General features: G+C 38.1%; 1 protein-coding gene across 3 annotated transcripts in view; it reads left to right on the top strand.

Annotated features, from left to right (window-relative positions):
* The window catches only part of TCAIM (T cell activation inhibitor, mitochondrial), a 71443-nt gene that overhangs the window by 25583 nt on the left and 32846 nt on the right, over positions 1–13014 (top strand). For all 3 annotated transcript variants that reach the window (XM_004033952.5, XM_004033953.5, XM_055383625.2), the window contains one exon: positions 3787–4039. In XM_004033952.5, coding sequence (XP_004034000.4) covers positions 3787–4039 — 253 coding nt within the window. The remainder of the gene's footprint in view (positions 1–3786; positions 4040–13014) is intronic.

The following is a 13014-nucleotide window of genomic DNA, read 5'->3' on the forward strand; positions in this document are numbered from 1 at the left end:
AAGTAAATGTTATTAGAATAAATTTTAAAATAAGTTAAAGATTTGCTAAGAGCTTTCTGTGAATTAATGCTAAGACAAATAGCTGTAGCCAGCTCTGGCTGAGTAAAAACAGAATCCTTTACTTTCAGTTAATGGTTAACTTTGAATGATTTCTTAAACAAAAATAGCTTATAGCTGGGCATGGTGACACAAGCCTGTACTCCCAGCTACTCAGAAGACTGAGGTGGGAGAATCACTTGAGCCCAGGAGTTTGAGGCTAGCCTGGACAACTGGACAACACAGCGAAGACTGTCTTTTTTTTTTTTTTTTTCAGACGGAGTCTCACTCTGTCGCCAGGCTGGAGTGCAGTGTTGCAATCTTGGCTCACTGCAACCTCTGCCTCCCAGGTTCAAGTGATTCTTCTGCCTCAGCCTCCTGAGTAGCTGGGACTACAGGCAAGCGCCACAATGCCCAGCTAATTTTTGTATTTTTAGTAGAGACGGGGTTTCACCATGTTGGCCATGATGGTCTCGATCTCTTAACCCCGTGATCCGCCCACCTTAGCCTCCCAAAGTGCTGGTGTTACAGGCATGAGCCACCGCACCTGGCCGAGACTGTCATTTAAAAAAAAAAAAAAAGTAAAAGGTTACAGAAAAAATTAAACTAGAAATGGGAGAAAAGATATAGCATATATGACAAAAAGATGATGCTAATACATAAAGAGTTTTTACAAATTAAAAATAAACCAGAGTAGTTCCATTCCAAAAATGGAGAAAGACAATAAATAGTTCAAGAAATAACACATATAAATGTCAGTTAAGTATATAAAAATCTTTAGGCCATGCGTGGTGGCTCACGCCTGTAATCCCAACACTCTTGAGAGGCCAAGGCAGGCAAATTGCTTGAGTCCAGGAGTTCCAGACCAGCCTGGGCAACATAGCAAAACCCCGTCTCTACTAAAAATACAAAAAATTAACCAGGCGTGGTGGCATGTGCCTGTAGTCCCAGCTACTCGAGAGCCTAAGGTAGGAGAATCACCTGAGCCCAGGGGGCAGAGGTTGCAGTGAGGCAAGATGGCAGGCACCACTGCACTCCAGCATGGGTGACAGAGTGAGACCCTGTCTCAAAAAAAAAAAAAAAAAATCTTTAGCCTCAGTATTTGAACGCAAACTGAAATAATTAGGTAGTATTTTTTGCCCATTAATTTTTTTCTTTTTTTGCTGGTAATACCCATAAATGGTAAAAATACATTTTCCACATTATTGATGGGTATATAAATTAGTGCAAACTACAAACTCTGCAGCTTGGAATTCTCTCCCCAAAGCCACAAAATTCTTCTTGGAATGTATCCTGAGGAACCAGTAAAGGATATTTGCAGTGTGGTACAGGCAGTCCTCACTATATAGCAGCTCTTATGTTGGATTAAATAATGAGCTGATAAATTGAGATAGAAACAGATTTACTCCTTGACTTTGCACTTCTGAGGATGAGCTATTTTTTCTTAACCTCCAGTGCAGCAATTTGGGTTTTCCTTTCCTCCTTTACTGACTAGAATAATTCCCTTGCCAGTAGTTCTAAGTTTACCCAAATTATTGAACTAAAAAAAAGTATTTCTTAGTTGGCATGTTCTGGATCTCATAAGTTGGTGTAGCAAGTAGAATGTGTATCTCTGACAATGATTTAAATTGTGGTGTCTGTCATCAGTTGCAAATACTTTTTTTTTTTTTTGAGGCAGAGTCTTGCTCTGCTGCCAGGCTTAAGTGCAGTGGCACAATCTCGGCTCACTGCAATCTCTGCCTCCTGGGTTCAAGTGATTCTCCTGCCTCAGCCTCCCGAGTAGCTGGGATTACAGGAGTGCACCACCACACCCGCTAATTTTTGTATTTTTAGTAGAGACGGAGTTTCACCTTGTTGGCCAGGCTGGTCTCGAACTCCTGGCCTCAAGTGATCCACCTGCCTCAGCCTTCCAAAGTGGTGGGATTACAGGCATGAACCACTGCCCCGGCCTCATACGTGATACACACATACAAGCACATAGACGGAAAAGGTCAAAGAACAGTGCTGCCCAAGAGAACTTTCTGTGATGAGGGAAATGTTCCATATCTGCATCATCTAATATGGTAGGCCCTAGCCCCGCGTGCTTATTGAGCACTTGAAATGTGGCCAATGTGGCCAAAGAACTTAATTTTAAATTTTTATTTCATTTCAATCAATTTAATTTTAAATTGCCACATGTGCTAGTAGCTACCATCTTGGGTAGAGCAGGTCTGGAAGAATATGTACCTGTTAATAGTGATTACCTCAAGTAAAGATGGTAAAGTTGTATGCCTGCTAACAGGAGAATTTTGCTTTTAATTTTCAAAACTAATTAAGAATAGTTTTTTTAAAAAGCGAAGAGTCAGCATGTTGTAGTGGAGAAAATATTTGGCTTGGTGTCAACTCAGATTTAAGCCCTGGCTTCATTCTTAATCTATGTTCCTTCACATTTGACAAGAGAAATGATAATGGCATAGTTGGTGGTAGTGTTGATTGAAAAGATATGTAAATTAAGCTGGAAGCATGCCTAACACCCAGAAAAGAAAAAAAGCAAACCAGTGGATTTTTTATTGATGACTTAACAATTTAGATTACTTACCTTAGCCCAATGATTACCCAACATCAAAATCAGTAACTTTTTTTTTTTTTTTTTGAGACAGAGTCTTGCTCTGTCACCCAGGCTAGAATGCAGTGGTACAATCTCGGCTCACTGCAACCTCCGCCTCCCAGGTTCAAGCAATTCTCCTGCCTCAGCCTCCCGAGTACTTGGGATTACAGGCGCCCACCACTGCGCCTAGCTAATTTTTGTTTTTTTTTTTTTTGAGACAGAGTCTCGCTCTGTCACCCAGGTTGGAGTGCAGTGGCACGATCTCGGCTCACTGCAAGCTCCGCTTCCCGGGTTCACGCTATTCTCCTGCCTCAGCCTCCAGCTGGGACTACAGGCGCCCGCCACCACGCCCGGCTAATTTTTTTTTTTTGTATTTTTAGTAGAGATGGGGTTTCACTGTTTTAGCCAGGATGGTCTCGATCTCCTGACCTTATGATCCGCCCGCCTCAGCCTCCCAAAGTGCTGGGATTACAGGCATGAGCCACCGCGCCCTGCCTAATTTTTGTATTTTTAGTAGAGACGGGGTTTCACCGTCTTGGTCAGGCTGGTCTCAAACTCCTGAGTTCATAATCCACCCACCTTGGCCTCCCAAAGTGCTGGGATTACAGGAGTAACTTTTAAACAACTAGAGAATTTTAAATCACTCCTGAAAATATTGGGTTACTACCTAGTGGAGTGAGCAAGTATGAGGACCATCTCCTTCAATCATAGAGAAAATTCAAGATGGGTTTCTGTGACCACTGAGACTAGATTATATGGCCCCTCTTACCTGAACTGCTGTCACAGTGTACACTTGCATTCTCCTGTCTCCACTAGAAACTATCTTTGGTGGACACCTGCTTATAGGAGAGCTTTTCTCTCTCTTAAGAGACCAGATTTATCGGCAGAATTGAGAATATTCTAAATCCCCTTGTTGGGCTGGGATGGGTTTGGTCACTGGAGCCAAACTGGAAAATGGAGCTGATGATTGAAGTAATTCATGAAGGTAAAAATAGTGTGGTGTAGTTTTAGAGAAGGGAAGTCATTTTCCATTTACAGGTGATTTGCTAATAGGACGAATTTAAATCAGTAATAGAATGTTTTAAAAGATTTTGATTTTATATATGTTGAAATAAAGCAAATAATCATCTGTATTAATTGTTTGGGGGAATTATATTCTCTAGGATTTCGAGCAGTCAAATTTACTTTGCACACCAGAGATCTGCTAAGCACAGTGTTATATATTCTCAACTCCTGCAGTTTATCTGTTGAACATATCCAAAGCTTGAATACTAATGTGCATACCCAGCCTCTCAAAGAAGCTAAAAGGATGCCTGACAGGCCCATCAAATGGGACAAGTCTTATTACTCCTTTACTGGATTCAAGGACCCTGATGAAGACCTTGAACAAGTCTCGAGAGTGGAAACAACTCTCACGTATGTAAAAGTTTTTATCTAACTAAACTGTATTTGTAGTTTGTGTTTATGACACTGATTTATTGGGATGGCAAAAACTTTTTTTATAAATAAAAAGTGTAGTTCACATTTAAAATTAAAACCTAATTTTCCAGGAAAAGTAATACTATCATTCTAGTTAATCCAGTAATCATTATGAAAAATATATTTCATGTTTCTTACTTAAAGCTGCCAAAATACTTCCAACTGTATTTAAAGTTGTGGTCTTTTGATACCAAACACATGCAGGAGATTGTTTTGTTTAACTTTTAAAAATTCTATTCAAGTTACCCCCGGTACATGGAGAAAGGCTATACCTAAGACTATACAAATATTTTTTACTCTTCTTCATGTGTTAGGCATTTCTAACAGATAGTTCAGTAGTGATGTACTTTAGTGTAATAATCCATACATAAGAAAAATACATGGTGACAAAATTATTAAATATCATCTAGAATAGCTGCTTTAAAGAGTTACTTTTTAAATTATAAAAATCATATATAAAATGTTTTCTATTATTTGGCATGCCTTATTTGTAAAGTCACCTTAATGTTTTTTAAGTGATTTTTGGATTTCATAAAGACCCATCACATTCTCTTCTTATGATTGTATCTAAAAAGTCCAGTGGCTTATCAGAGGATTCTCTCATTATGGCATAGTAAATGATCCTTCATTATCCACTGGCATAATATCTGCTTTGTGGATTATCTATACTAAGGGATTCCTCCTTGCTACCTAGCTAGATTCTAAATAAGGCTGAAAAGGTAGGAAGGTAGCAGAGTCTAGTACAGAAAAGTATGGAAGTATGTGTCTGAAGACGTGTATGTATGTACCTACGTGTGATAGTCTATGATATTTGTCTATATGCATAACTGATGGATAAATCACTTCCCTAAATATGATGACTTTAATTGTTCAGATTCTCTTCTGAGATGGAAATGTGGGTTTGGGAATAACAGTTTAATGATGGACCAGAAGTAACGACACAGTAAGAAGTCAGGTAAAAAATGAAGAGCCTGGCACTGTGGCTTATGCCGATAATCCCAGCATTTGGGGAGGCCGAGGTGGGAGGATTTCCTGAGGTCAGGAGTTCAAAACCAGCCTGAGCAACATAGTGAGACCCATCTCTACAAAAAATACAAAAATTTAGCCAGGCATGGTGGTACACATTTGTAGTTCTAGCTACTTGGAAGGCTAAGGCAGGAAGATCCCTTGAGCACAGGAGTTTGAGGCTGCGGTGAACTATGATCGTGCCACTGCACTCCAGCCTGGGTGACAAAGTGAGACCCTGTCTCCAAAAAATAATAAATAAATAAAAAGTAGAGTCATGGTGGCATAGAGGTTGCTGAATTGAAAATTTTGGTATAGAAAAACAGATAATTTAAGGTTAATTGCACACAGAGGCTACAGTGGGAATTGAAGTAGATTTCTCTGAGCACAAACTGGAAGAGAAGTTCTCAGCCTTGCCTTCAAGTTTTATGTGGGACACGGCACATACAACTTCTGCTTACACCCGCGGGAGAATATTGTTGTACTTATCTTGCGCTGTGTCTAGATGAACAAAAAGTTGGGGATTACTGGCCTAAAGGGTATAGAAAACAGTGAGATTGAATATATCAAGCCAAAACAGCAAAAGTAACAGTTTTTAGACTTCACTCAAGTTAAAAGGGCCTAAGAATAATGTATTAAAGGATTTCAGAGAAGCAGTTGGTCTGTGGTTCAGTTGAGTATTTCGTAGAACACAGTTTTTATTTGGAGCTGGATGTGCAGCCATCATGAAAAGAGTGCCCCAAGGACCTAGAACTGGACTTAGACACCCGGCAAAGTAGTGAAAATACATTGAAACTATAGAAAGCCAACTCAACAAGATAAGTGTATTCAACTGGGTTCCTTATCTAAGCTCAGTATTTATAATTTTTTTATTTGTATGTCATTTATCCAATAAAATTCCTTAGTCTTTAGTAAAAGGAGACTTTCTTATATTACATTCGACTATATGAGTTCTTAAGAGTAGGGAATATGTTTTGATAATCTCTGTATCTACTAATCTACTTCATAGATTCATAGAATCCATCCAGTATTTTCATTGAACTGAACTAAAGAATTGTTGAATAACTAAATGTGATGTGCTAGAGGCTCAGTTTGAAGAACTCGGGCTTTAATATGTGAATGCAAAGTAACATACATAGCGTAGCAATAGAAGTCACTTAGCAATGAATGTAGAGGGCCATTTTTTCTTAAAGTGCTTCTGTTAATTTCATTAATGTTAACTAAAAAAATCTGCTATTTTTAGTGAAAGATACATTGTCTTAAGGAAAATTTCTATGCATAGATAAGTTATGTTGCTGTGAATTCTTGATTTCCTCAAAAGTCAGCTTTGTTTTAAATTCAAGCTTTTATTTTGACAGTTATGAGGATAAGCTCAAAAAACAAGTTCCTCTGACTTGTTGTCTACCCTTTAAGAGGATAGCAACATAAAAAATGCCTTGGGAGGCCGAGGCAGGCGGATCACAAGGTCAGGAGATCAAGACCATCCTGGCTAACACGGTGAAACCCCGTCTCTACTAAAAATACAAAAAATTAGCGTGGTGGTGGGCACCTGTAGTCCCAGCTACTCAAGAAGCTGAGGCAGGAGAATCGCTTGAACCGGGGAGGTGGAGGTTGCAGTGAGCCAACATCATGCCACTGCACTCCAGCCTGGGCAACAGAGTGAGACTCTGTCTCAAAAAAAAAACAAACCACTGTTTTAGAAATTGAAGTCAGTGGAAATTTAGCTTTCTAAATCACTGATTATTATTATCCATCTTGTCAGCAGCTGTTTTATCTTTACAGAAATTAAAGTAAACCCATTATTAAGCAGTTAGAGCCTTTCTTTTTTTAGCTTCATAAAGTGAAATTAATAGTGGCATAGCATTACAGTAGATAGGTTTTTTGTGGTTTTTTTTAGTTTTTTTTATGCTTATATTGAAGGGCCTTAGATTGTATTTCTTTTTTAATTTCTTTCTTTCTTTTTTTTTTTTTTTTTTTTTTTTTTTTTTTTGAGACAGGGTCTTACTCTGTCAGGCTGGAGTGCAGTGGCATGATCATAGCTCACTGCAGCCTCAAACTCCTGGGCTCAAGTGATCCTCCCGCCTCAGCCTTTGGAGTAGTTGGGACCACAGGCATGTGCCACCATACCTGGCTAATTTTTTTTTTTTTTTTTTTTTTTTTAAAGATGGAGTCTCACTCTGTTGCCCAGGCTGGAGTGCAATGGCCCTATCTCGGCTCACTGCAACCTCTGCCTACCGGATTAAGCATTCTCCTGCCTCAGCCTCCCGAGTTGCTGGAATTACAGGCACACACCATCACACCCCTGGCTAATTTTTGTATTTTTAGTAGAGACGGGGTTTCACCATGTTGGCTAGACTGGTCTCGAACTCTTGACCTCAGGTGATCCGCCCACCTCGACCTCCCAAAATGGTGGGATTACAGGCGTGAGCCACCGTGCCTGGCCCATACCCGGTTAATTTTTTAATTTTTAGTAGAGACAAGGTCTCACTATGTTGTGCAGGCTAGTCTCAAACTCCTGAGCTCAAGCGATCCCCCTGCCTCAGCTTCCCAGAGTGCTGGGATTACAGACATGAGCCACCATGCCTGGCTTGATTATATTTCTTAAGCATTGACATCTTATTGATTTACCTGAACCAGATCATCACAACTCATGGAGTTTGAGTTTAGCTTAAGAATGTGTAATTTTAGAGCAAAAAGTTCAGGTTGGGTAGGAGAGAGAGGACAGCACTACACTGAACCAAGACAAGACAAGGAATACTGCTCATTGGGCCGTTAGAGTGAAATGCAGGGTAGGCTAAATCCCTTTACCAGCATGTCTTGCAGTGCTGATGTAGCATTATAATACCTGTACTCATCTGAAAGGTTTCATATCTCTTATCTCCCTAACATAACCTGGTTTCCCAATTCTAGCATGTTCACACAGGCCCAGAGCCCCTTGACCTTTCCCTAAGCATGAGCATTGCCCAGTTTGAAGGAACCTCTGCTGAGGGTTTGTTCAATGTTTTAATATATGGTAGTTTTTCCTAGTAAGGGTTCCAGGAGCTTATATCATAAAAGCTGGAATGGTATCTCTATCAATTTCTCATTTCAATTACAGTTGATCCTTGAAGAATGTATGTTTGAACTGTGCAGATCCACTCTTACACGGATTTTTTTTCAACCAAAAGCAGATTGAAAATACCATATTTGCTCCCCAAAAACTATTGAAATAGTAATAGAGAGAGAGAGAGAGAGAGAGAGAGAGAGAAAGAGAGAAGGAAGGAAGGAGAGAAGGAAGGAAAGAACATACAGTATTAGCAAGATGTGAAACCTATGTATAGGGAAGGCCGACTGTTGGTATATGCATGTTTGGCGGTGCCAACTGCAGGACCTGAGTATGCACAGATTTTGGTACCCGTGGGTGGGCTTGGAACTGATGCCTCATGTATAGCAAGAGAAAACTGTACTGATTTTTTTTATATCTGTAATTATTTTACAAATAATTGTAAAACTGTTGAACCATTTCAGAGCTTTCAAATCATGTGAATCAAGTGACTGCCTAGTAGGGAGATTCATGGTGCCTATAAGTCTACTAAAACTTATTAGCCATCATGGTCATTTTGGCCATATGCAGTTTAAATTTTTATTCATGTATTGTTTAATTCATCTTCATTACATGTATAGATTATAGAGAGGAATCATAAGGAACACATGCTGAATTATATAGTTCAGAAGTAGCATAAAAATCGTAATTCTGCCCATTTATATCAATCTGATCTCTTGATTTACAAATTACATTCATTGGATCAAAATTTTCTTTTTTTTTTTTTTCTTTTTTTAAGACAGAGTCTTGCTCAGTCACCCAGGCTGGAGTGCAGTGGCGCTATGTTGGCTCACTGCAAGCTCCGCCTCCCGGGTTCACACCATTCTCCTGCCTCAGCCTCCCGAGTAGCTGGGACTACAGGCGCCTGCCACCACACCCGGCTAATTTTTTTGTATTTTTAGTAGAGATGGGGTTTCGCCGTGTTAGCCAGGATGGTCTTGATCTCCTGACCTCATGATCCACCCGTCTTGGCCTCCCAAAGCACTGGGATTACAGGTGTGAGCCACTGCACCCGGCCCAAAATTTTCTTTTTAATTAAATCTTGAAAGCAAGTTAAGATGGTTTTAATGTTTCTGAGCACTATGTTAAACGAGAAAATATAATTACAGTGTTATTTAGTATAGACTTTAACTTTCAAAATAATTTTATCTGTTTTTGGTTTTGCTGAGAAGTGCAGGGTAAAATTGTGTCCTAGCATTTTTAAATTAAAATAAGAAATCATAAAAATAAATCAGTTGAGTTTTTTTATTTTTATTTTTTAATATTTTTTGAGACAGGGTCTTGTTTGGTTGCCCAGACTGGAGGAGTTTTTTAAAAACACAAAATGGGAGATTTATCAGGTCATAAAAACTCTATTTAACCCACTTTTATATTATATCCATTAATTACATTTTAATGTATATTTTAGGGCATGGTTTGTAATTTTGAATTTCTCAGCAGATTGTGTTTTATCTTACTTCAACATTCCTTTGTTATATACCTATAAAAATGATAAAATGAAAGCTTTAGGCCAGGTGTGGTGGGTCACGCCTATAATCTCAGCACTTTGGGAAGCTGAGGTGGGCAGATCACTTGATGTCAAGATGGTGGCCAACATGATGAAACCCCATCTCTGTTAAAAAAAAAAAATTAGCCAGGCGTGATGATGCATGCCTGTAGTCCCAGCTGCTTGGGTGACTGAGGCAGGAGAACTGCTTGAACCCGGGAGGCAGAGATTGCAGTGAACCAAGATCGTGCCACTGCACTCTAGCCTGGGTGACAGAGTGAGACTCTGTCTGAAAAAAAGAGAAAAGAAAAGAAAATTTTAATACCTAAGTAGTTTTTGAAAATTATATAAAATTATAAAAGGAATGTTCCAGTCTAAAAAAAATTAGGAAATGCTGTTCCGTGTTGTCAACTTTTGTATTTCTATATTTTGGGTATATTCTTTGATTATCAAATTATGTTAAAACAAAAATGTACTTTAATTATATAGCTTGTATTTGAGAGGAGCTAACCAGATCCATTTTATATAAGCAAAACAATTCCATATGAAATGTCTATCCCACTGAACAAACATGTCATTGAACTAGAAAAAGACCATTGAAATACTATTCTTACAGCTACTAAGATACCAGTGAATGTCAGAGTTCCTTTTTTTCTATTTGACCTTAGCTCAAATATATTTACATTTCACTTTCAGTGTCTAAACTTTGAATCAATTTTTGTGTTCATGAAATACCATATTGGACACCTTCAACATTGGAACTATTCTATAAAATGTTTGGGATTTGATAGTCATGATTTAACTCATATCATGCGTTTATTTACTCTTCCCTTTGTTTATAGGCTAAGTCACTGTTTTTAAAATTACAGGTGATAATGCACAATTTAGTGACTCAGGACTAGCAAAGTTGTTTTGCTTTGCTTTCTTTTTTTTTTATTTTAACTATATATTGTGAATGCATGTCTAGTAGTAAGTTTAAGTATTATTTCTCAAAATACTTCGTTTAGTTACATACACATAAATACAGGTGTGTGTGTATGTGCTGGTTCAGTATGTGAAATATTTCTTACCATGTGTTGCCATCGGAGAAGTATAAAAAGCTTTTGGTGCCAGGTGCAGTGGCTTCTAACTATAATCCCAGCACTTTGGGAGGCCAAGGCGGGAGGATTGCTTGAGGCCAGGAGTTTAAGACCAACTTGGGCAATCTAGTAAGACCTTGTCTGTAGAAAAATAAAAATTAAAAAATTAGCCAGGTGTGATGGCATGTGCCTGTACTCCCAGCTACTCAGGAGGCTGAGGCAGGAGGATCACCTGAGCCCAGGAGGTCTAGGCTGCAGTGATCCATGATCACACCACTGTACCCCAGCCTGGGTGACAGAGTGAGACCCTGTCTCTCCAAAAAAAATATAAAAATAAAAAAACTATTGCTCTATGAACTTCAGGCAGTGAAAATAAAATAAAGGCTGTTATTGGTCTAAACTCCCTTGTTTTATACAGTTTGAAGCCTAGGAGTGTAAAATTTATGCAATTTTAACTTTATTGTAATTTGGATCATGGCTTTCTTTTTTCATCTCTTAAATCCATGGAAAACTGAGCTTTGCTTGAGTTACTATTTTTATTTCAAAAGCATCATGACCCTAGGAACTAAACCAAATGATTTCACAGTCCAGCATTAGTCCTTGTACATGGTATTCTGGCATTCATTTTTATGTACCTTTTAATGTTCTTTTGGCTTCATTTTATTATCAGTTTTTTTCTTTTTATTTGGATCTTATAACAATACATGTAATATATGTATTACATATTGCTGCAATTATAATGAAATCATTTTTAATCAAGCTGTCTTAGTCCATTTTGCATTGCTATAATATAAAGGAATACTAGAGGCTGGGTAATTTATAAAGAAAAGAGGTTTGTTTGGCTCATGGTTCTGCAGGCTGTACAAGAAGTGTGGCATCAGCATCTGCTTCTGGTAGGGACTTCAGAAAGCTTCCCCTCATGGTAGAAGGGAAAGAAGAACAAGTATCATGTGGCAAGAAAGGAGGAAAAAAGGAGAGGAGGAGGTGTCAGGCTATTTTTAGCAATCAGATCTTATGGAAACTAATAGTGAGAAGTCACTCATTACCATGAGGATGACATGAAGCCATTAATGAGAGTTCTGCCTCCATGACCCAAAACCTCCCACCAGGCCCTGCCTCCAACATTGGGGATTAAATTTCAACATGAGATTTGGAGGGGACAAATATTTAAACTGTAGCACAGGCCAAGGTCAAATAGACAACCACAACCAGTTACCACTTCATACCCTATGATGGCTATATTCTAAAAGAGAATAACAAGTGTTGGTGAGCAGGTAGGGAAATTGGAACTCTCCTCCATATAAAATGGTGCAGCTGCTGTGGAACACAGTTTGGCAATACTACAAAATATTAAACAGAGTTATGTGACCCAAGAATTCCACTCCTAGGTATACACTCAAGAGAAATGAAAACAGACATTCACACAAAAATATGCTTATAGCAACATTATTTATAATAGCCAAAAGTGGAAATAACCTAATGTCTACCAACTGATAAATGGATTTTTAAAAAGTGGCATATCCATATAATGGAATATTATTTAACCAGAAAAGGGAATGAAGTACTGATACTTACTATGACATGGATGAACCTTGAAAACATGCTAAGTCAAAGAAGCTGATTGCAGTCAACCACATACTGTGTGATTCCATTTTATGTAAAATACCTACAATAGGCAAATCTAGAGAAACAGAAAGTAGATTAGTGGTTGGTAGGGCTGGAGAGCAGGACTATTAATGGGTATGTGATTTCTTATTCAAGTGATGAAAGTATACTAAAATTGACTGTGGTGGTGGTTGTACACTTCTGTGAACATACTAAAAATGGATGAATGGGTGAGTTATATGGTATATGAATTGTATTTCAACAAAGCCATTTTTAAAAAGAACTATCACTACTCTTCCTAAAAAATATATTTATTAAAAGTATTATTAGTTTATGTTTTTGGACAATGTATAAAGATAATTTTGTGGTAACAACTGAAAGAGTTGGGGAGAGCTAGTAAAGGAGCAGAGTTTTTGTTATTGAAGTTAAGCTAGTATAAATTCAAATTAGGGTGTTATAACTTTAGGATGTTAAATGTAATCCCCCCAGTAACCATAAGAAAATACCTAAAGAATATACACAAAAGGAAACGAGAAAGGAATTTAAATGTTTTGCCACAAAAAAAAATAAAATCAATTAAACACAAAAGAAGATAGTAATGCAAGAAATAAGGGACAAAAAAGCAGTAAGACACATGGAAAATAAATAGCAACGT

Source organism: Gorilla gorilla, chromosome 2 (assembly GCF_029281585.2).
Source record: "Gorilla gorilla gorilla isolate KB3781 chromosome 2, NHGRI_mGorGor1-v2.1_pri, whole genome shotgun sequence".
Classification (NCBI taxonomy): Eukaryota; Metazoa; Chordata; class Mammalia; order Primates; family Hominidae; genus Gorilla; species Gorilla gorilla.